The 23432-nt window shown below is 36.4% G+C and overlaps 4 protein-coding genes across 4 annotated transcripts; 2 read left to right on the top strand and 2 right to left on the bottom strand.

The window, feature by feature from the left end:
• On the top strand, positions 1068-4662 carry LOC109210422 (phosphatidylinositol 4-kinase gamma 4-like). Its single transcript, XM_019373865.1, has 2 exons — positions 1068-2988; positions 3894-4662. Exons 1-2 carry the CDS (start codon positions 1645-1647, stop codon positions 4269-4271), a joined length of 1722 nt encoding a protein of 573 aa, XP_019229410.1. The 5' UTR covers positions 1068-1644; the 3' UTR covers positions 4272-4662.
• LOC109210342 lies at positions 5339-6487 on the top strand. The gene has a single exon (XM_019373771.1). It carries the CDS (start codon positions 5637-5639, stop codon positions 6246-6248), a length of 612 nt encoding a protein of 203 aa, XP_019229316.1. The 5' UTR covers positions 5339-5636; the 3' UTR covers positions 6249-6487.
• On the bottom strand, positions 7289-15865 carry LOC109210258. The gene is made up of 6 exons (XM_019373689.1): positions 13318-15865; positions 12390-12988; positions 11766-11975; positions 10876-11093; positions 10695-10758; positions 7289-7997 (listed from the first exon to the last, which is right to left on the bottom strand). Exons 1-5 carry the CDS (start codon positions 15698-15700, stop codon positions 10716-10718), a joined length of 3453 nt encoding a protein of 1150 aa, XP_019229234.1. The 5' UTR covers positions 15701-15865; the 3' UTR covers positions 7289-7997; positions 10695-10715.
• Positions 17604-21638, bottom strand: LOC109210178 (E3 ubiquitin-protein ligase SINAT5). Its single transcript, XM_019373581.1, has 3 exons — positions 21168-21638; positions 18688-19074; positions 17604-18212 (listed from the first exon to the last, which is right to left on the bottom strand). Exons 1-3 carry the CDS (start codon positions 21408-21410, stop codon positions 17850-17852), a joined length of 993 nt encoding a protein of 330 aa, XP_019229126.1. The 5' UTR covers positions 21411-21638; the 3' UTR covers positions 17604-17849.

Below are 23432 nucleotides of genomic sequence, written 5' to 3'. Positions count from 1 at the left end.
CCTTTTAATTTGCTTTAAGCTTTTACCTAGCGCGAGGGGTAAAATTAAAAATGCAAAAAAAAAAAATATATATATTATGCTATGTAATGTAACGGTATACTCTTACAATTAGATCCTTTTAGAATTTTTTGAAATTTTTATTGACAAGTGATATTATTTCAGTTTAATAATTGAATTAATTTTTTTAACTCTTTGCGTACAATTGTATACCCTGTTGGTATAGCTATATACTATACTGGTATCATATGTTAGTTAATATTTTCTGATTGTATTAGCTACATTTAATTGGTACACAATTTGATTTTTCTTTAGTAATAATATAAAAAAAAGAATAATAAAAAATAGTGAAAACAGTAAATGAAATTAGATTATGAAGAGAAAAAGAATATAAAAAAAAGAAGTTAAATAAAATTAGAAAAGGAAAAAAGAAAAAAATAAGAAGAAAACGAGAAAAAAAAGGAGAAAAGAAAAAAAGAAAAGAAGCATAGAAATAAAAAAGAATTGGAGAATAAAGAAAAAATTTGCCACAAAAACTACTATGGGTAGGAAATGTAATTAGTTTATGGGTAGAAAAACAAATGGGTAGACAAGGATAAATAGTTTTGTTTTTGTGGGTAACTGTGTCAAAACCCCGTAATAATAGGTTAGTTACTATTTTATCAAATTTTTAGTTTATTTTCCATAAAAAAATACTTATACTTTATAAATAAAGTGATTATGTAAAATTCCTTCCACCATCCATATATAATACTCCTACTACTGTATTTATTAATTACTGTCATTAATAATCAGAACCAATGAGATTATGATAAGTACAAAAGTCTTGCAGGAACCAATTTCCTCCAACCTACACAGCACTTTACAACGTTACTCCACCAATATTCTTGTAATCTGTGTCATCAATGATGTGTCTTCTTCCAACTTGTTGCCCAATTAACGACGCCGTTAACAGCTTCTTCTCATTTCCTCTTCCTCAAAATCAAAACCGAGTGAACGCCGTGAAAGACCGTCAAAAATCCACGTCAAAGCTGTTATTCAACGCTCTACACTATAATAATTCCCACGTCTACAACGCATATCTTCTTCAGTCTTCTTCTTCAACGGTACCAAATTTCTCCACCTAACACGCTCCCATTTGTCACCGTTCAATCACCGGAAAATTCGCCGGAACCATTCAAAAAGCTCATCGTTGATCTGTTTTCACCTTATCTATATACTAAGCTTCCGATCATCCATTTCCTCTTCGGTTCTTATTCCTCCGTTAATAAGAATCCGCTCGTTGTTCTCTGCCTTTGAATTTCTCTATTTAACTTTATTTCTAATTTTTTTCCCCAAAATCCAATTTCTGAAACCCTAATTTCCGATTTCCCAAAGCTTCTAGCTCGCTTTTCTATGGCCCATTTCAAGTAAATTCATATATGGGCCTATTATGAATCTCTAGGGCTTTGGGAAGTTTTAATTTGGTTTTGTTCTTTTTTTTTAATTTGTACAGTTTCGATCTGTGAAGAGGAACACAGATTGTATGTAAAGATGGGTTTGTGAAAATCTTGGTAAACTATCTTTTGTTTTTAGGGGTTTATACTTTTCAGGTTGATTTGATTTTTTTTGGAATTTAGGGTTTGAAAATTTTGGATTAGTGGAAAGATGTCTTCAGCTGGGGTGATTGCGATTAGTCCTATGTGCAAAGAATCTATGATGATTCCTGCGGATTTCCATAGCCAAGAATCAATTTTGATATACGTGGCTATGTCAGGGTCAATGGTACCAATGAGGGTTTTGGAATATGATTCAATTGACTCTGTGAAGCTTCAGATTCAAACCTGCAAAGGGTTTGTTGTGAAAAATCAAAAATTGGTGTGTGGGGGCCGAGAATTGGCCAGAAGCAATTCCCTCATTCGGGATTATGGAGTTGGTGATGGAAATGTTCTCCATTTGGTCCTTAGGTTATCAGATCTTCAGGTCATCAATGTGAAAACTTCTTCTGGTGAAGAGTTTACCTTTAATGTGGATAAGAGCAGGGATGTCGGATATGTGAAGCGTCAGATTGCTAAGAAAAAGAAGGGTGCTTTAGGAGATATTGATGAGCAAGAAGTGCTCTGCAATGGTGAAAGACTTGAAGATCAGAGGCTTATACATGATATCTGCAAGAACAATGATGCTGTGATTCATTTGTTTGTGAGAAAATCTGCAAAGATTAGAGCAAGACCGGTGGAGAGGAATTTTGAGCTGTCTATTGTGGCACCACAACTGAATGATGACAAGGTTACGGAGAGCAATAGTGGGAATGAAATACTAGACAATAAGCTTTCGGTCCCTAGGGAGCCTCCTGATAGGGCGAGTATTTTGGAACCTATCATTGTTAACCCAAAGATTGAAGTGCCTTTGGTGATTAGTGATTTGATTGGCTCTACACTTGAAGGGTTAGATAGAGGACATTATCCTATTAGATCCTCTGAAGGCACAGGAGGAGCCTACTTTATGCTTGATGCAGCAGGGAGTAAGTATGTTTCGGTGTTTAAACCAATTGATGAGGAGCCTATGGCTGTGAATAACCCGCGAGGGCTGCCTTTATCAGTTAATGGCGAGGGCTTGAAGAAAGGAACAAGAGTTGGAGAAGGTGCTTTGAGGGAATGTGCTGCTTACCTTTTGGATCACCCAAAAAGCGGTAGGCGTTCATTTTCTGGTGAGGCACTGGGCTTTGCTGGTGTTCCACCAACTCTCTTTGTGAGGTGTCTCCACAGCGGATTCAATCACCCAGATGGTATCACCCCTAAGATTGGCTCCTTGCAAAAGTTCATTGAGAACAAAGGAAGTTGTGAGGATATGGGTCCCAGTGCTTTTCCTGTAGGGGAAGTGCATAAGATTGCAGTGCTTGATATGAGGATGGCGAATGCAGATAGGCATGCAGGGAATATTTTAATGAGCAAAGGCGAAGATGGGCAGATTGTCCTCATTCCAATTGATCATGGTTACTGCTTGCCTGACAGTGTAAGTGTTCACCTTTATTTTCCTTTTCTTTTGGTGTATGATGTGAACAGTTGGTGGATGCAATTATTCTTCGGTTATTAAAGTAGTTGCAATGTGATGTTAATTATCTTTTGCAATTTTGTTTTCTGCTCTAACATATCCCTCCAGTAAGTGACTTTATGATTTTGAGTATGAATTCGGAGGCATGTTGTCTTAGTTTCATTCATTATGGTCAAATTTTGGTTGAGGGTGGTATAGACTGACTTCAAAATCAATGTATCTCCAATGGAATAGTTTCCCCTGATTTCAACATACTTACAAGCTTTGAAATGATAAACACAAATCCAAGGATTAAAAGCATATCATTTTCATGTCAAGTCTCAGTATGATTTTTATTGGCTAGAACACCTATGAGAAAATAGGGAGCGATTGCAATGATGATAACATTTTCCCAGCTCAGTATGAGACCTTATCTTTTAAGGTCGGGGAATATACTCCGTTTCCAACACATATGTCTGAGCTTCGCCCCTAGAGAAAAAAGAACCCCAAAAATAAGAAGAAAATAACACCTATGAGAAGCTGTGGTCTTTACCAAACTGACCACCTTTTTTTACCTGCCCCTTTGAGAGGCCTGCTATTATCTGCACTATATGAGGCATAAAACGCGTTTGAAGTCCAAGTAGTGTGCTCTTCTAGAAGAAGTTCTGGAGTACAATTAATAGAAAATGTCATTGCTTTCTGCCTTGATACAAGTAGCAAAAACTTCTGTGAAATTTGAGAGTTGTGAATGCTTGTTAGGCTGCTTGTTATATTTTCTCTCGCTCTCTCTTTAATTCAGGATTGACAATCGATGGAAATCAATTAGACTTCGGGAAAATTTGTGTCGTTTGGTTCTGATCAGTTGGTTTATCTATATGCTATTTCAGTTTGAAGATGTCACTTTTGACTGGCTGTATTGGCCACAAGCTCGTCAGCCTTTTAGCTCCGAAACCATTGAGTACATAAAATCACTTGATGCGGAAGAAGACATTGCCTTGTTGAAGTTTTACGGGTGGGACATGCCTTTGGAAAGTGCCCGCACACTCCGCATCTCTACTATGCTTTTGAAGAAAGGTGCAGAGAGGGGCCTCACGCCATTTACCATAGGGAACATCATGTGCCGCGAGACCTTGAACAAGGAATCTGTGATTGAGGAGATTGTTCAAGAAGCACTGGACTCTGTGCTTCCTGGCTCAAGTGAAGATGCATTCCTTGAGACCATCTCACATATAATGGATCAACGCCTTGATGAGATTTCCTATTGATATTTCACTGAAGAATTGGTATATAGGTGTACATAGGAGAGTCTGCGGACATCTATTGTCTGCATGCATCAACTTCAAGAGAATATCCTGATTTCATTGCTTTCAATTTGTTTTCGCAGTTAACTGGAAATGACCTAGCTAGGTTGTGACCAAGTTCTTTATCTCGGTGTCAATTCTCAAACTACTGTAAAGTTTGTTCATCTTTTTTTATGCTGGATTAAGTCGAAGACACAATATCCTTTTCCTCATAATAGTTTCGTTCTTGTATACTTATTAAATATGTTTGCAGGAGCCAAGGCTGTTGACATTGTTGCTAGTTTTAGCCCTTTTGGGTGGTACATAACTCAAGTAATGAACAAAGCTAAGATCTCAACAGATCTGTTTTATTGTACAAAGCTGTACACTATTTTTTTCAGAGCTCTTTCGACTTGAATAGATTCAAGGTGAATGTTTGCTAGTAGATCCAATTAAATAATTATTCAATACTAGAGGCTAATACATTGCCGCACCTTTCCACCTTTTGAAAGGATGGGTTTGGTATGAAGTGGGACATCATTTCATTTTTATTAGACCCTAACTTGATGCCGAGTTCACTTCAAACGTAATTATGCAAACCTTATTTCTCACTCAAAACTCTTTTAAGTAATTGTTAAACCTCCAATCCCCTACGAAATCACAATTCACTGATTGAGAATCATCTTAATATCAATCAATTGACTTCAGTTTGTTCTTTCCGAAAACCATTTCAATCCTTTACTAGCTGACAACAAATCTGTAATTAAACTAAGAAAGACTAAATATCAGATTTAATGTAACTATTAGATCAAACGTGTTTTTTAACTCATATACGGGTCATCTGTGTTGCCTACTACACCAAAATGAAATGCTTAGGAGGATTTTGTCTGCTCAGTTGGAGAAAAAGGACAAATATGATACAAATAGTAACCAAACTATTTTTGTTAAATTCTAACAAAAGGACAAATTAAACAAAAATTATAGTTTAGGAGCAAATATAGGCTTTTTTCCCTTGTATGAATTTTTGCTGCTTACAAATTTTTTTCAACATTTGTTCCTTCACGAGAAAGAAAAGGAAAAAGGGTTAACTAGCACTTTCCTTAATATTGACAGAAGAAGACAAATCACTGTAGCAGATCCAGACCATTTAACCAAGCAGTCAGTGATAAACTCCTAATTTCTCTCTTTTCTCTATTTGCCTTTGTCTCTCTTGTTTTTTTCCTTTTTCTTTAGTGCTAATGATATGATACCCCAGCACTTTATTGACATATCTCTCCCCTTTTCCTATTTCACATTCTTGCCACTAAATTTGCCCAAGTGGGGGCTGTTCAAAAGCGTTAATCTTTAGCAATGTTTGATCCTTACAGATCTAAACCCAGTAGTAGAGGCCGCACTAATTTGGCTTCATGTTGTGTTGCCACTTTCTTCTTGATCTTACTCATTGTAGGCATTATTGTCGTCTACTTCTTCCTTTTCAAACCCAAAACTCCCAAAATCGCCGTCGACGCCGTTCAATTCCCCACCTTCTCCGTTACTAACGGCAGCGTTAACTTCACTTTCTTCCAGTACGTCTCCGTTACGAACCCAAATCGCGATGAGTTCACTCACTACGACAGCTCGCTTCAGCTCAGTTACTCCGGCGAGCCGGTGGGTGTTGTATTTATTCCAGCCGGTAAGATCGACGGTGGTCGGACGCAGCATATGTCGGCGAAGTTTGATGTTCAGTCTTACCCTCTTCCGGCAACTTTGAGAGCTGATGTTTCCGGCGGGGTGGTTTCGACGGCGGCGGCGAACGGCGGAGGTGGGGTTGGAAGGGGACCCACAATGGAGGTGGAAACGAGGATGAAGTTAGTGGGGAGAGTGAGGGTGTTGAAGGTGTTTACACATAGGGTGGATAGTGGAGTGAAGTGTAAAGTGGTGATTCAAGTCAGCAGTGGCTCTGTTTTAGGCGTCCGTTGTTGATGCATGATTTTCTTGCTGTTAATTAATTACATTTTCAGCTTCTCATCAAGGGATTGTTAAAAGGCAAATTGCAGATGTATTTGTATTAGAAATTAGGCGAATGCAAGTGCAAAAATTGATGAAGATTGTTTTTTGTGCTTTGGCTTATGTATGTATATGACGATTTACTAAGTTTGTCAGACTGCAAGATGTTTTATGAATTGTTAAAATGGTCCTTTTGGCCACTTCCAGATTTGTCATTCTTGTGTTAGAGTTGTATTAGTCTTCTTTCTGCATAGTTCCAATTTTCTCAAAATTTTATACCAAAATGGTGATTTGCACTTTTGACCAACTTGCTCATTTGCGCTAATTTACAGTTTAAGCAAGTCAGCAAGTTGTTAGTATGAATGGTAAATGGATGTAAGTAGAGTTGAGCTATAAGCTGTAGCTGAGTTATTTGGCTTTTAAATCCTCACATAAAGCGATTCTATTTCTATACATTACTACAAATTTGGAATGCAGATTATGGTAAGAAAACTAAGATGCAGTTATGGAGGTCTTATTTATGGAATTTTCTCTAATATAACATGGTTTCTTTTCATGTCAACTAAGATTCTATTCGGCAGTAAATTCAGTTCTTGCTGTTGCAACGTCTTCTATTATAACGCTGAAAGGTATTAAAACAACAAAGATGAAAAATTTCAAAGATGGATTCCCTCTAGTATATAAAAGAAAAAAGATTTCCTGTCACATAAAGGTCCTATTATTCACATTTTTGCATATTTACAAAATCCACAAGATTTTCACTTCAATGTATGATTCTTGGAAATCAAATGATAAGGGTATCCCATGTTAACAACAAGAACAACAAGAAGACAGCTTCTCAATTTCATATTGCAGGGTATCTCTCTAAATGAATGATCGCCTGTTTCAAGCTCAAACTGACTTTTCTTAACTTTGGACCTCAGAAACGGAGAATACAAAGATACAGAGGATACTAACTCCAGAAAAATTGTCAAAGGCAGCATGTAAAGAATCAATTTGCAAATCAAGTCAACACAGACCTCTAAATCACAATAAACTTTCTACTTTTAATAATGTGATTTTCACAGAAGAGCTTTAACAGTTTTGATATAATTACACAGCCATCCACATCAGGGAGGTGTCTAGAGATGCACAGAGGGAAGTCACTAAACCATCATAAATACAAAAAATTTCCATGCAGTCTTTCAGCTGTGGAAGGATTCCTAATTATTCATTCTAGGATAATTGCAGCAACTGAATATATACCATGGAACTCATCTTTGAGCACCTTTACCGGGGAAAGAAACAAATGATAATGAACAAGAGTCACCTTAGTCAACTCGTTGCTTCAGGCCCAGATTTCAAATGTCCATTAAAATTCAAAGAACAATACCATCTCAGCTAACTGTGAACGCCCCGCCACATGCAGTACATGGTGTTAGAAAGACTCTAGGTCCATGACATAACATTGTTGACTAATAGAAACTAGGCAACTGAGTTCCATAATAGCCAGCCCTGTCATAGGTTGAGGAATCATTCAGCAGCTAAAAATATGCCATCACGATCTCCCATTTGACTAAAAAACAGGCTCAACCTCAGGGAACATAAGAAAAGCGTCCAATTAGAGGAAAAAACAGAAACCGATATAGAGCTCTCCTTTTAATTTCTCAAAGTACATAACATTTCCTCAGTTATGAAGAATCAATTAACAGGGGCTGCCTCTGCCAGTCTGCCTTTAAGTTCCTCCTTCAAAAACAGAAAAATCGCGGGATCAGTTTTCCAATCATTGATTCCAAAATCTTTCGAAAAAATTACTAGAAAATATCACGCGGGTTGTACAAGAAGAATCCGATATGGTAATATAGTTTTCAACTCACATACAACTTTTCATTGTTTTCATGAGTGTTACTTAGGGCTGTCCAGTGTTGTGACAGCGAGCGCTTCCTCGCTTAAAGCGAGAAGCGAAGCGAGGCGAGCCATCGAACACTTCTGTTAGCTGAAGCGTAGTAGGTTTTAAAAAGCGCTCGCTTCCCATTAAAAAGCGAGAAGCGACAATGCGAAGCGATGTGTAAGAAGCGAGCGCTTCTCTGTATTACAGGGCTGTCAGCGTATTTAATTAAAAAAGCTGTTCTTTTTTTAAAAGATCATGGACCAGTAGCAACAGAGAAAGAAAGAGGCGACTTAGGGTTCAAGTTTTCTACACTTTTCAACTTCAAGATCATGAAGTTTGGTCCAGGTATGTGATTTCTTCTTCCTCCTCCTCCTCCTCCTCCTTTTTCTTTTTTCTTTCACTGTTTCAGCGTCCAAATAGCAGCGAAATGCTGGCGAATTATTTTTTTCCCCTTCAGTTCTTCTTTCTCATTCTTCTCCTCTTCTTCTTCTTCATTTTCTTGCACTGTTTTTTTGTTTGAATTGCTGCCCAATTTTTTCGTTTCAGTTATACTTATACTGCCATTCTTCTTATTTTCATATCCTTTATACTTAGTTCTTATTGCCTTTCTTATATGTTATGTAGTTGTTCTTTTAATGGCACCAAAAGAAGATTTGACAATCTTGTAGAAGAATAGGATGCTCATTTTGTGCTTTAATTGATGCTACTCTTTAGTTTTTACATTGAAGTATTGAACATTTGCTTACAGTTACATGTGTTGTCTATGCAGTATTTATTTTAATATTTTTTTTAAAATTCTGCTTCACTTCAAAAAAGCGAGCGCTTCGCTTCTCGCTTTAAGCGAAAAGGGGCTTGTCATTTTCCTCGCTTCACGCTCTTCACAACACTAGGTTGTCTAATGGTATGGTCTTACCGGTACAGGTACCGGACCGTACCGCTCCGTGGTTGGGTAGGGGTGGGGGATTTGAGGCGGAGGGTGAGGGTAAGGGTAATGGTAGGTACCCGGTTTTGTACCCTTAGTACCGGTACAGGAAGCACCCATAAGGTACCGTACTGGTACCCGTACCCAACAGTATTATTTTTTTTTTAAAAAATCTAGCCGGTTTTATACCGTTAGCCAACGGCCAAAAATGGTTATCTTTGCCTCCCTAGCCCCCAACATCCCCCTAACCCCTAATTTTGTTAAAATACTCTCATATCTCTAATTGCAATTAACATCGGATCGTTGGGTTTTGTACAATCATTACAACTCAAATAAATTTTCGCATTTATTTTTGCTATACTTGTGTAGCTATTTGTTTTAATTTTAATCATTTATTATAAAAATGGCTCCTAAACTGGTAAAAAAAGTGTGTAATAGATCTACTAAGGATAATGCTAGGAGGGGGATCCTCGTTTTGAAACAAATCCTAACCAGTTCGGGTTTAGGAGTTACATACAAGAAACATATAATCCTGTTTTTCCAAGTTTTCTTAGAACAACTATTAGAAATAATGTTTGCGATGAAGACTTGCTGAAATATTTGAAGAGAAGAAACTTTGGCCTTCCAGAAATAATTCAAGAAGACAACGATGCCTGTAATGAAATAGTATCTACGGGAGAGAAGAGGGACGCAGAAGAACAAGTGCTATCAAATTCAAGCGAATAACCAATAGAAATTATTGAAAATCTCCGTATATTGAGAAAAATATGTAATTTTATTTTTATAAGTATTGAAATAAAGTAATAAATTTTTTTCATCCATTAAAGCTTGTTTGTTTTTAAATTAAAAAAAAAAATTTAATTTAAAATACCCCTAAAGTACCGGTACCTCACCCTTAAGTGGGTACTGGTAGGGTACCCAAAAATACCCTTAACCCTTACCCTTAAATACCGTTAAGAAAAGTACCCTTAAGGAACCCTCCCCTTACCCTTACCCTCCCCTTAACCCTTAATGTCCCCGTACCCTCTCCTTAGACAGCCCTAGAGTAAACCAACACACTCTTTTTTTCTCTAGCTTATCTCAATGAAGCTTACAGTGCTGGTAGATCCCTGTGATTTCAAAATCAGAGGGACATAACCGCAACTATAACTAGAAGGAAAAGACAAGTTGATTTTGTTCCCAAAGGAGGACACAGGAAAATGAAGGGTAATTTTATTTTTAAAAGGAAACTGAGAGGTAGATAAACAAAGTCAAGGAACACTATCAAATTTTTTTCCCGATCAATTCAAATATAGAAATCAACATAGAAATCAACGCATATCAAACAAAGGCCTTATTGATGTTCTCATCTTCTATTACAATCCTAAGATGAGTGTATCTCATAAAAGATGGGGATGCTATGTTTAATCTGTCTGCTTGTATGTTTTTACTATGTCTATGGTGAGGGTTGATTTTGGCTCCTTGGAAGCAAGTTAAGCAGTGCCGATAATTAAAATTCACCTGGACTCTTTGGCAGGTACAAGAGCCATCTTTAAATTTTGAAATTTATTGCACAAAATTTCATGTACTGTAATAAAGTATCATAAGTTCACAATAATCTATCACCAACACTACCTACAAAATTTAATACCTGAAAACACCAACATAACAGCTATTTAGAAGTGGGCTTCTTTAGCTTCCTCCGTGACCTCCTCCTGAAAAATATGAAAAGTAAAATCAAAATAAGAATTCTAATCTAGGGCATCATATTGTTCACCAGAAAAGATGTGCCAGTAATAAAATTTGGGGACAGGCGTATGGTTGCAGTGTACCTCTTCTTCATAGGTTTTCCAGTACCAAATAGACCCTTCATTACTGTAGATACATCCAAAGAGCGTTCACGCATGATTTTGTCATGGTATATCTTACTTCCAATATCCGTGATAGCTTCCTCCACCTCTTCCAATGTCTGGTCCACATTGAGCTGCAGCTGCCCTTTCTTGATAACCGTCACATTAAAACCATTTGCTTTGGCCTCCCGAAAAGCATCCTGCACCGTAGTCAATAATGTAACAACAAATAATTTCCTCAACAATGTTCAATTCTTGATAACGGTATTCTGATCTACAACATAACAGGCTAAGAGAAGCAAAAGGAAAGCAGAGAACAGGAACAAGTCATCAGCTATTTCAGTTTTTACAGAGTGAGAAGTAAAAGAATAAAGAAATAGAGCGGAAATGGAGTCTATCTAGTTTAGCATATTAAGCATTTAAACAATACACAGTAGCATTAATGGCATACCGAGCTTGGGACGGCAGGAACATTTAGCACATTTATACAATTTAAAGATTTCTAGGAAATTCATCCAGAGAGCAAAAAGTCCTACTTTCTTTTGTCCAACTACACAACATCCTAACAATTTGAAAGGAGATTGCTTTTAGAAAAACACAAATCCATAAATGTTCCTAAAATGTGATACACATGCTTATCAATATGCATTGGGACAGTTATAGGAGCTCACAGAAAAAACATTAACCAGAGACAACCCCCCCCCCCCCCAAAAAAAAAAAGAAAAGAAAAACACCTCTTATGCACTAGATTTCTCCACCAATGATGTTATCAAAACCGTTTTAGATTTGAAAGCACTGTCATTATGTACAGAATAAGGCGTAGGACCAGTTAATCAAAGAAATGTGGTTACACCACAAACAAAAAAATTTACCTTAGGAGGTCGTGCAACAACAAAGGCATTCCCATTGCCAAGCATTTCCATATGAGCCTGTATTATATAGCAAAGGTTCTTACAGTCGCCAGCATCCTCAAAAGCAATTACGTGATACTGCTTGGGATCCAATTCCAGATCAGCGGCCATCTCTAGTGAATAGAATCCTACCTTCATCTCTCCTTCTTCCTCGGTGTATAATTCAATACACTACAAACAGAAACAAATATTGTTTGAGAAATCACGATGTAACTGGACAATACATAATAAGGCTAGAGGGCCTTAACATCGGAAAACTAAAAGAATCCTTCCAGCAAATAGCTCCGAAAATGTCTCGATATAAGTCTTTGGACAAGATGTGGACCAATAACCTCTAGGTTGCACGGGTTCTATCTTACTGCAGTAGTAGTGGTTTATTTTGGCAGGAATGTCACTGTTAATAAAGGAACTAGGAAACAGTCTGTCTGCAGTAAAAGGTAACGGTGTCATACACGTCTTAATCATATGATCACCCTGCCCGGAAGAGAAGAAGCCTCGCATATGAGGCCATGCTCTTCTTAATTTAATTGATTAACTTCTTTTTTTAAGTTGGAAAGTTTACAAAATGAAAAATAAAATAGTTACCAATATACAGGGTAGATCAAGCCACCATAGGTAGTCCTCTTCCCTTTCATCTGCATATTCACGATATTTGCTCACTACTGCCTGGGGTCCAAACAGTTCCATTTCTCTTTTGACCCTGTCAAGTTTCTCTTTGATAAGCTTCTTTCCCTTCTCGGGTAAGTTGTCCAATAGATCAGCAGCTTCCTTTATTTCTCTTTCCGTAATCCATCTATCCAAGTCCTTCCCTACATCCTTCATTACAGCTTTAATTTCCGGGTCTGTCTCTGCGTTGTAGGACTCCAAGAACCCCTGGGACCATTTCTTTGTATGCTGCCAGTACTCTTTACCAGATTTCTTGCCAGCTCTGATGGAACCATCACTACTTTCAATGATGGTCCTGGGAGCTGAAGTCGAATCAATTTTATTGCTTGATGGAGATTCTTGCAATCCTTGAGGCAAGTCTTGTCTTTCTTTCTTTATGAGATTTGAGTTTTTTATGCTTTCAGCAACTACCTTTCTCTCTTCTGCAAAGTACTCTAGGAACTCAGAACTTCTTTCCATTGGTGGACCTTTCCAGCGAGGTATAATTTTCTCCGGTTGGTCATACAAACTGATGCCATCTACAGCAAAAGAGGGTTTTTAAAAAAGTAGCTTGCTCAACATAACCTTGAAATTGCAAAATAATTTTGTGTTTTTTCTCTACCATCCGCTCACCCCCAACCCCGACACCCTAAAACAAGAAGGAAAACAAAATGAATCCTAAAGAAATCAGAATTTTGTGCCTGAAGGTGGCTCAGAAATAAGAAAAGGGACAAATATGATGAACAATAAAACTTAATTATCGAGCTGTATCTTTCAAAATGTTCACCAGGTATAATGACTTTAGCATTTATTTATCCTATTTCCACGAGGGAGTAACTAACTTTAAACATTAAGAAAAACTTAATACCTGCTCCATAATCAAGGTTTTCAATGTTTGAGTGGAGCCACTTGTGCAAATCCATTAGTTGTTTATTCTCTTGATCAACTTTCTTCTCAAGGCCACTGAAGAAGACAAGTTTATCTTCATCATCCATTTGAGAAAATGGATCTCTACCAGCGAGCTCATTTTCTCTAACTTTAAAAACAATTTCTTTAAGTCTCTCATCTTTCATCCACTCAAGCTCGCTGACATTCTCATTAGTCTCAAGATGAAACATCTGAGTTTTCAGATTCAGCTCCTCATCAGATTTCTCCTTTGCCACTAGGTAATTATCCCTAAACCCTGTCTGAATTTTCTTAATGACCGGTTCAAATTCATGGAAATTCTTTTCCAACCAGCTTCCATTATTTGGTGATGGTTCCAGTTCTGCAGTTCTGCCATTACCGTCTTGATCAGAGAAAGTTTCAGGTAATTCAGTATGTACGACTACTTTATCAACATGTTCAGGAATGTCATTGGATGGAAAGATTTTGATCTCATCAGTCAGTTGTGAGCTCACATAACCAACTGTTCCTTCTTGGTCAGGTGACGGGGAATCAAGTGGTTTAAGCTCTTCATATCTGTTGTTGTCATCATCATAAGAACTTTGACTTGGATGACTTTTCGCTTTGTTCTGTACAGATACAGCACCGTTGCTGGTTGGAAGAAATTCTTTTCGTTTGAAACTAGAATCTTCAGAAGAAAAATCAGATGTTCCCCATAAAGGCAACGGGTCAAATTCTTTTCCTGCATTAGCAGACAGCTGGTTCACATCACCACTACTCTCCTTTTCTATTAGTGGTATTGATACCTTCTCACCCTCTGGATCACTTTCAGCGATACTTTCTTGCTTCGCTTTCAGTTTTGAGAGGTACTCCCTAGCTTCCTTAACTGACAGAATGATTTTTGATTTTGATGCCACAGAAATTTCACTAGGCTTGCTTGATTGGCCAGACATTAGAACAGATTTTTCAGTTACTTCAGTTCCATCAGTTGAGCTTACATCATGTTTTGACTGATGTACATTTTCCATAGAGCTTTTTATATCATCTGGAGGTTCTAAATTTCTGCTAGAGGTCTGCACTTCATGACTAAACAGTGAAGATGAACCGGCATGGACTCCATTATCCTCAAACAATTTCTGTTCAACAACTTCCTTTTCATTAGAGTGTTCGATTGAGGCTGGATAATCTCCTCCATTATCAGCTTGAAGAGAATTTCCTTTTTCCTGTTCTCGTGCATGCCTCGCCATCTTTCTGATTTCTTGAATCTTATCATAGAATTCGGCATCCTCAAACTGCTCATTCTGAAACTGCTCTGGTAATGCTAAACTACCGTCGTATAGCTTATCAAGCCGAGGCTTTTCCAGGGACATGTTATCTGGCTCTTGGATAACTTCCACCTCACCTTTCACAGTCTTCTCCCTCTCCTTTCTAGCTATCATCTTCCTCCTCAGCATTTCCTTCTCCAACCTTGAGTACTCTTCTTCTCCATTATTACCAGTAATAAACATTTTCTTTACCGCCCAAATCAAAATGAAACCACAAAATACCACGAATCCAACTCTAGGCAACTTTTTAGATAGACCAGGATTAAGAGTAAAAGTGCTGAGTCCACTCACAGTGTTGGACTTCTCTTCTCCTGAAACTACAAATTTAGCGACCGAACTATTCTTAGGAAGCAAACTTTTACCAGTTTCCATTTCCCTAGCTAAGACCTCGGCGAATGAAATTTTTGCTTTAACATCCTCATGCTCCTCAATCTTAGCGTTCCGATACAATGTTGGATCAATTCTGCTTCTTTTCAAAATTTCATCCTCATTTACAGCCACCCTTTTGACCTTACCCTCAGAATCTTGAAAAACAGTAAAAATAGAACCAGTACCAATACCCCAAAACTCTGTATCCTTCTTATACTGCTCAACCCAGCTTTCCAATTTATTCCATAAAACAGACTCCCCTAAAGCCTTTGTTTTTAACTCCACCCCAGTATCAGAAACAAGATTCTTGCTTTTTTCATCACCGCTTTCAGAGCCAAATTGAAAACTTTCACTACTTGGATTTTGAATAATGGAGTTTGACATGGTTTTTTCATCATTATTTTCAGAACTAGGGAAGTGAATAATGGGGGTTTCAATTACCTGTTGTTGTTGGCGTTGAGTGAGCTTTTTCCTCAAATAGTTTTGACGTTTGGTACGTCGGCCGAAATGAGCTGAAATTTGGAATCTTGATGGGATGGAGAAGGGACTGTAAATCTTGGAATTGCGTGCTGTAAATGCTGAAGGGGTTCTCTTTTTCCATTGGGAGATGCAGAATTTGGGTGGAAAAGATTGAAGAATTGAGGAGCTGCTTGAGATTGTCAGAAAGCTCATAGTAGTACTCGAAGAGAAGTACTCTGACCTTAAACCCTGATAAAAGCCTCGTACAGTTTTCACGTTGGGTTTCACCGAAAAGTTAAACTCGAAACGCGATCACAATGTTTGTTAAAAATAAAATGAATGTGCAATACTTATCCATCACCAACTCATGCAAAGTTGCATAGTCGGTAAAACAAAAACATATTTATTATATACTCCCTCGGTAATGGTCTTCACCTAAATTGAAACCAAGGGATTTAAAAAAGAATGATCCCTTTAGGTATTGTTTGGATGGTTGTTACCCATCGTATTGTATTGTTATTCAGATATAATGTTTGTTTTGATTGTTCGTATAAAATTGATTGTATTGTATTGTTAAATTCATTGTTCTGAAACAATGAAAAACCCCATTTTATGAAATAACCAAATCGGTGTGGTGGGATTGTTCCGTATTTCTCTTTCCAATTACGCCCATACTAATTATTCTATATTTCAATTTTACCCTTTACCCTATTATTTATGTTATACTTCACCCAACTACGTACTTTGTCTCCGTCTTCTTCCGTTTATTTTTTTGGTTAGTTTTCCCACTCTTTTTTCTGTATTTTTATCTCATCTATAATCTTTGCAAACTTTTTGCTTATTATAATTACATATATAATTTACTTAGGCTTCTACCATTCCAAACTACAGGAACAGAAGGTCCGTTTTTCTATTTTGATGGGGCTATAATTTTTTTTTGTACGAAACCAGTTTGGTGCTTTCGTTACTATGGAAGAATGATGATTCCCTGTGAGGAAGATCGGAAGGTCAAATAAATAAATTATTTTTATGAGAAGTTCTTAAGAAGCATCGTATTTAAAATAATTGAGGGTATTTTAGTAAATATAGCTGTACAGTACAATACAATACAGTCTAACCAAACAATAAAAATATTGTTTAACAACAGCAAACGATACAATCTATCCAAACGTTGTATCCATCAAAACGATACAATACGGTACAGTACAATACAATACAATACATTATAAAACGATGGGTAACAATGATCCAAACAGAGTGTTAGACCCCTTTTTGATTTGTTTAGGACCATAAATTCCAAAAAAATTTATTTTTTCTTAAACTCCGCATCCAGTCAAACAGTTTTACATAAATTGGAATGGAGGGAGTATATAAAATTACATATGAATCCCTTGCTTTAGTTTTACATCCGGAAGTGCTTTTATCGTAAAATGTCATTTATCAGACCTAGAGTAGTGTTGGACTAGTAGCCTGTTTGGCCAAGCTTTTTTTGGGTCCAAAAGTGCTTTTTTGGGCCAAAAGCACTTTTGGCTAAAATTTGAGGTGTTTGGCCAAGCTTTTAGATGAAAAAAAGTACTTTTGAGGAGAAGCAGAAGCAGTTTTTGAGAAGCAGAAAAAAGTAGCTTCTCTCCAAAAGCGCTTTCCTGAGAAGCACTTTTGAGAAAAATACACTTAGAAGCAGTTTTCAAAAGCTTGGCCAAATACTAATTACTGCTCAAAAGTGTTTTTCAAATCAATTAGCCAAACACAAACTGCTTCTCACCAAAAGCACTTTGTTGAAAAGTACTTTTGAGAAAAGCACTTCACAAAATAAGCTGATTTTAGAAGCTTGGCCAAACAGGCTATAGGTAAGCTTTATCTACTGATGGTAGAAGACTAGTAGTTGAAGGAACCCTTCGATGACATTTTCTATCTTGTTCTAAGGATTTTATGTATGTTACCATGTTTCTTAGCCAAATTTGAAGTTCCTCTTTGCTTTCAGTCACCCTTCATTTTTGCTGTCAATCCATTTCGCTGCTACAATTATAATGAAGCCAGAAACTTGCAGTACCGTGTTACAACAAAGAGATGGACTACTTATTATGAATAATAATTAACATATTTAAGGCACATGAAATTGACAAGAAAGCTTATTAATTGATGGATAACAACTTAGCTGTTGTACATCTTTTTGGTGAACCTTCAACATCTTAATTTACTTATGACATAGCCAAGAAAGGAGAAGTAAGAGTCAAACTTGCACTATTGTGTAACAGATGTACACCGATACCACAAGCTATGAGTCTTGGTGCTAACATTGGCCAAAAGATTCAGCACATAAGAATAACAAAACCCAATAGGTTTTGAGATGCAACCCCAGCAATTAACTACAGAGGTTGGGAATGCATGCTCCTTCGTCTGGATTCTGTTGTTCCTTCCATATTCTTCCAGTCACCCGTAGCTTGAGCTCCTTTCTGTCCCCACCAGAGAAGAAAAGGGCCATGTTACGTTGTATTAGGAGCCCGTCGTGGCTATCCCTTACTTTCCTATGACTGTCTCTTATGCTTCGCGGTGTACCTTCCCATATAAGCTTCCTTCCATTTCCCCCTACTTCCAGGCTGTAGCTGTAGTTTCGTGCATCTGTCTCGTCTCCCATAAACCGTAGGAATGCCATGTATACGGGTGCCATCCCAAGCTGAAATGCTTCAAAATGGAGACAGAAGTACTGACCAAAACAGTTGAAAACCTGAAAAAGGTGACACAAAAAGTCACTCCAAATTTAAATATAACTAGCTTTAGAAATAGTTCTGAAACGAGGAACAATAGCACAATAAATGAGGTATGAGATATGACTCGCAATTTTAGTAGCAGGAGCAGCATGAGTAATATCCGGTCAGATACCTCTTTGAGCAAATTTAAACTGAAAAAGTATACGGACAGAGAAGTCATACACTTAATGAGATACAGTGTGAAGACTGAAGAGAATCCTATTGAATGCAATTGCACAACAGATGAAATAACTATACCTTTTATGCAAGGGCTAATATAGTGCCTACTAAAATACTATATACAGAGTGTTAGTAAGACATTACCCAATTTTTACAAGTACAACTATATACAGCGCCTTAACAAAAATTAGATCCTCAATTTTAATAAAGCAGTCAAAGACTCAGTTCTTGACATGATTACTTGAAACCCACAAAAAAGGATATTCAACTTACAGTTAACATCCACGTGGCATTTTCCACCTCCCGAGGATTAGATTTGACATAGCGATGGTTAAAAGTGCATCCAGAGTGCATGTCAACCTTGTGATCATCCTTCAAATGAGTAACCAAATAAGGAATATCACCAACAACTGCACATTCTGACCCAGCATACGGGCAGTTGTATGGTCTAAAATTGCAGGCTGACTCATGTTTCAGCTTACTGTAATAAGGAAATATCTCAGGACATCCAAGAGAGCCATATTTGCAAGGCAGCTCAAGTGATTCAGCCACCTTTTCTAGTGCTAAACATCTGATATCGCCAAGCTCCTGTCTACAAGTGGGACATCGGTTGTGTACCCTCGCTTTACACGTTGAACAGATAGTGTGCCCATTATGACACTGCAGCAACAACATATGAATATGATAAGTATAGTATACTGATGAAAGTGATGACATTGTTAAGATTCATAGAGCTCCCAGTTAACATTAACTAAATTCACTTTGGTTTAATTTGTTGTGATGCTCATTTCAGTATCTGTGTTTTGTGATGTAGCCTCTAAATTTCCACAGAATTCACAACTTTAGGGTTCAAAAATCTCCTTTTAATTAGAGAAGAAGTTAATGCATCACTTTGGAGGCATTAGTAGCTAGAGACTACCCTAAGATGAAAGTGATCTATATGATTCAAACCATAGACATCGTTACACGATACATAAAGGACAAGGGTATTTTCAAAATAATTCAGTTTCCATTCAACTAATAAACTGAACACATAATACAGAAGTACATTCCTGTGCTAGCCATAGTCCAGAGGTATTATAATGATGCTTTTCTACCATCATAATGATGCTTTTCTACCATTATGGTCCAGAGGTATTATAATGATGCTTTTCTACCATTATAGTCCAGAGGTATTATAATGATGCTTTTCTACCATTACCAAAACAATCCTCCGGCGTGATAAGAGACTCCCGAATCTGAAGAAGCTAATCGTGGCCTCACTAGAAATAGAAATACACAAAGTGCAAAAACATATTCCAACTACCAAAGATGGATTTGTGCAAGATGAATATAGAAAAAATCAAATGCCTCAGAGAAAACCTCTAGGTTAAGATAAATAAATAGTACTAAAAATGCTATAGCCTATCAAACCATCAAAGAAAGATGCTTTTAAATATGGAAATTGGTCTTGATTCTAAATCTTTGGCTTTACTCCGGCACTGATTCCTTGGGGTATACTCGGATGCTGACAAGAGGATTTACCCTACTACAATCAGAGTGCTGATAATTTGCAACCCAGTTAAGAACTTAGACTTTTCAGTGCTCACTCTTCTGTTAAAATTTATATCCAGGAAGCTGTTGGGACCTAATTACTTCTGAAATAGTATGATTTAACTGAGCAAAACCCAAATGAAGATAAACTACCAGCTACTAAACCAGAATTGGAGAGGTAAAAGGCCTCATTGGCGCCTTTACTAAGACCGAAAACAACGCGACACCCATCACATTCTGAGTAATGAATATTAATTCAGCACAAATACTCCACCTCAATGCCCAGTCCTAAATTTCTTTCCGCAGCTACCTTTTAATATAAAACTTAACTGGTGTTCCCTGATTTCCTATTTTGAAGGACAGTCAGTCTTCTTATGACCAGCTTCTTTGCACTTCCAGCACTTAATTAACTCCTGTTATAAGTTAAATATATAAACCCGGCACCAATATGTATGCAAGGTGAGTATGCAACTGCTCCCATTAGCCATTGGAGTTGATACCAACATAGACAAGATTTTGGGAAAATAACCTAAAACAAAGCACATCTATTGTAGAAATTTTATACATGGAGAAAGGGATTAGAAACCAGCAGCATGACTCAATAAGTCAAAAGTTGTGGAATCTTTAGGGGAAGTCAAAATTTCTGGATTATTGGTTGATGGCCTTCTTCCTAAATCACTTCAGCGGACTTTTCAGCCATTCCCTAACTCCAAATGGAGAAGAATCCAATGCAAAACAAACTCATGAAACCCATGTAATGCCTCAAGGTCCTAAAAGTAGGAAAAAAAATCCCCAAATCTAATTCATTTACTAACTACCAAAAAATAACCAATTTTACACCATCTCACCTCGCTCTCAGCCTATCCACCCAAATAGAAAAAAATCTATAAAAATTGAAAGAAAAGAAAACTATAATTTAAGGAAAAAGATCTCGTGAAACAATAATGCCATAAAAACGTGTTCGTAAAATTAATCTAGGAAAACAAGAGAAAAATATATAGCACAGTCCAAGGAAAAAATTAATCTTTCCTCAATCAACCCATCAAACAGATTAGGGAAACCAAAAATTCAGAATAGCACAACGTGGAACATCAATTTACCAAACAAAATCCAATCTTGCCTCAATAAAGAGAAACCCAAAACTCAAAATGTGGAAACATAATTTACCAAAACTTCTTAAATTATCAAAAAAGCAAAAAAAAAATTTGAAAAGGTGGAACCTGATGGATGGGAGGGTACATAGAATTGGTACAAACAGGGCATTCAAGAAGCTCATGAACGCTAGTAGCTGGATTTATAGCAATTCCCCCTTTATTGCTATTCCCATCACATAAGATATTGCTATTGTTGTTGTTGTGGGTCGTTTTGAACTGAGAACGAATTATATTTATGTGTTGAGGAATCTCATCTTCATCTATAATACCATCTGAAGATGATACACATTCAATGCTATCATACTCCATTTAATATGTTCAATAAAATCAAGAAATGATTCAAAAAATTTGTCCTTTGAGTATTTTCTGGTTTTGGGTGAGATGAATTTCGTGGAATTATTGATGGGTTTTTATTGGGTGTAAATTGTAAACAATTGTTTAATTTTCAAAAGAGAAAAACAGGTAAACAAATGGAGCGGGGTGGTGGGGAGGAGGGTTTGGAATTTGTCTTTGGGGAGGAGGAAAAAGGATGGTGCTTCTTCCCTTTTGTCTTTTTCTTTCTTTTTTCTAATCAATTAATTAATTAATATGTTAATTTAATTTAAACTAATTGAAGTCCATTTGTATCAATGATCTAACTTCATTCTAAAGTTTAAATTATTCTAATATAAAATAATTTTAATTAATGTCATTCGAGTATCAATGTATGACTTGTTCACACAAATATAGTTGAACCAATTCGTTCACAATTCGTCTAACTTCCATCATTGTAACTTTAAAATTCTTGGATATTTATTTTTCTTACAATTTGAGTTCGTTTTCATCTTATAGGTTAAATGGTTAAGATTTTAGATTTTCATTATATTGCTTTGACACGAATATGGAAGCTAGTTATTGAGAAGTTACAATTTTCTTTTCAATTCTAAGATAGATGAAGATACTCAACTTATTCCACATAATTGAATAGAATAAAACATGATAGAACATGTAAGTCGATACCAAGACTTAGTGGGCGTTTGGACATAAGAATCGAAAAATTCCAAAAAAAAGTGGAAAAAAAAATTGAAGTGAAAATGGTATTTGAAAATTAAAGTTGTGTTTGGACATGAATATAATTTTGGGTTGTTTTTGAAGTTTTGTAAATAATCTGAGTGAAAATTTTGAAAAATAACTTTTTGGAGTTTTCCAAAATTTCGAAAAATTCCAAAATGCGTCTTCAAGTGAAAATTAAAAATTTCATGAACAAACATTGATTTCGAATTTTTCGAATAAATGAAAAAATTCTTATGTCTGAACGGGCTCTTAACTGAATCAATTGAAAAATTAGTGCCTTTTCGCTTTTTGTGATTTTTCCGAATCATAGCTCTCAGTGGTTAAGTTGGTAATTTTCATTTAGTAATTCTTTTTTGGTTAGCTTTAGAAACATGAGGCGTATTTAATTTCTTGACTATTTAAGAATCGCCAAATTGAATAACTAACTTGCATAATATTAACAAATTAAATAACTTTATTTTTTTATATTATGTGTGTTCCGTTTGTTTTACACTAGAAATATAAAAATGAGAATGAAAACGAAAAAAAGAAATAAGGAGAGTACAACACAAATGGCATGGTGCTATTAGGTTATCATCATCTTACTAAAAACTTAGCATGTGGTGGTTCAATCTAGTTGATTTCTAAAAGTATAAAGAAGTTTAGCTCATAATAATTTTGTGGTTTGTTGTATGAGAAAATTAACAAGAATTAGGTTTCACAAAGTATCAAAATGTACTTGTGTAATTTAGTGGAATAAAAGCAAGACTTGGGTTAAAAGTTACTTAAAGTGGATTGGCCACTAGCAAATAGCACCTGCATTAGTGGCTCAAGAAAGAAAAGAATCAGTCCATCACTAGTTGCAAAAGGGAAACCATGTAAACAACTAGTAGCAACCAGGGGCGGATTTAGGGGCGGAAGACCTTTTCACCGAAAAATTATACGGTATATATAAGGTAAAATTTTATTTTTAACCTTTATATATTATGTTTTTGAATCCCCTTGACATAAAGGTGAAAAATATCGCTCAATGATCAAGGGGGTTCAAAACTTTTGTTAGGTATTGGCTTAATTCCTACTAGCTACAATTATTTTTACTTTTTCCTTTTTTGAACCCCTTTCGCAGAAATTCTGCCTCCGCCCAACTATCTACTTCCACGTATCCTTTTTTATTTGTATTTTTGTTATAGTCACACAACATGGAAATTTCACTATTGAATTTTGTGAGTTTCAACTTTCAACATGTGTCATATCCTTTTACTAACTTAAACTTTAAATGAGTGGAAGCCGCAAGTTCAA

The sequence above is a fragment of the Nicotiana attenuata genome, chromosome 1, assembly GCF_001879085.1.
Source record: "Nicotiana attenuata strain UT chromosome 1, NIATTr2, whole genome shotgun sequence".
In the NCBI taxonomy this organism is placed as follows: domain Eukaryota; kingdom Viridiplantae; phylum Streptophyta; class Magnoliopsida; order Solanales; family Solanaceae; genus Nicotiana; species Nicotiana attenuata.
Note: the sequence above shows the minus strand (reverse complement) of the source record. Positions and strands in the feature narration are given on the sequence as shown.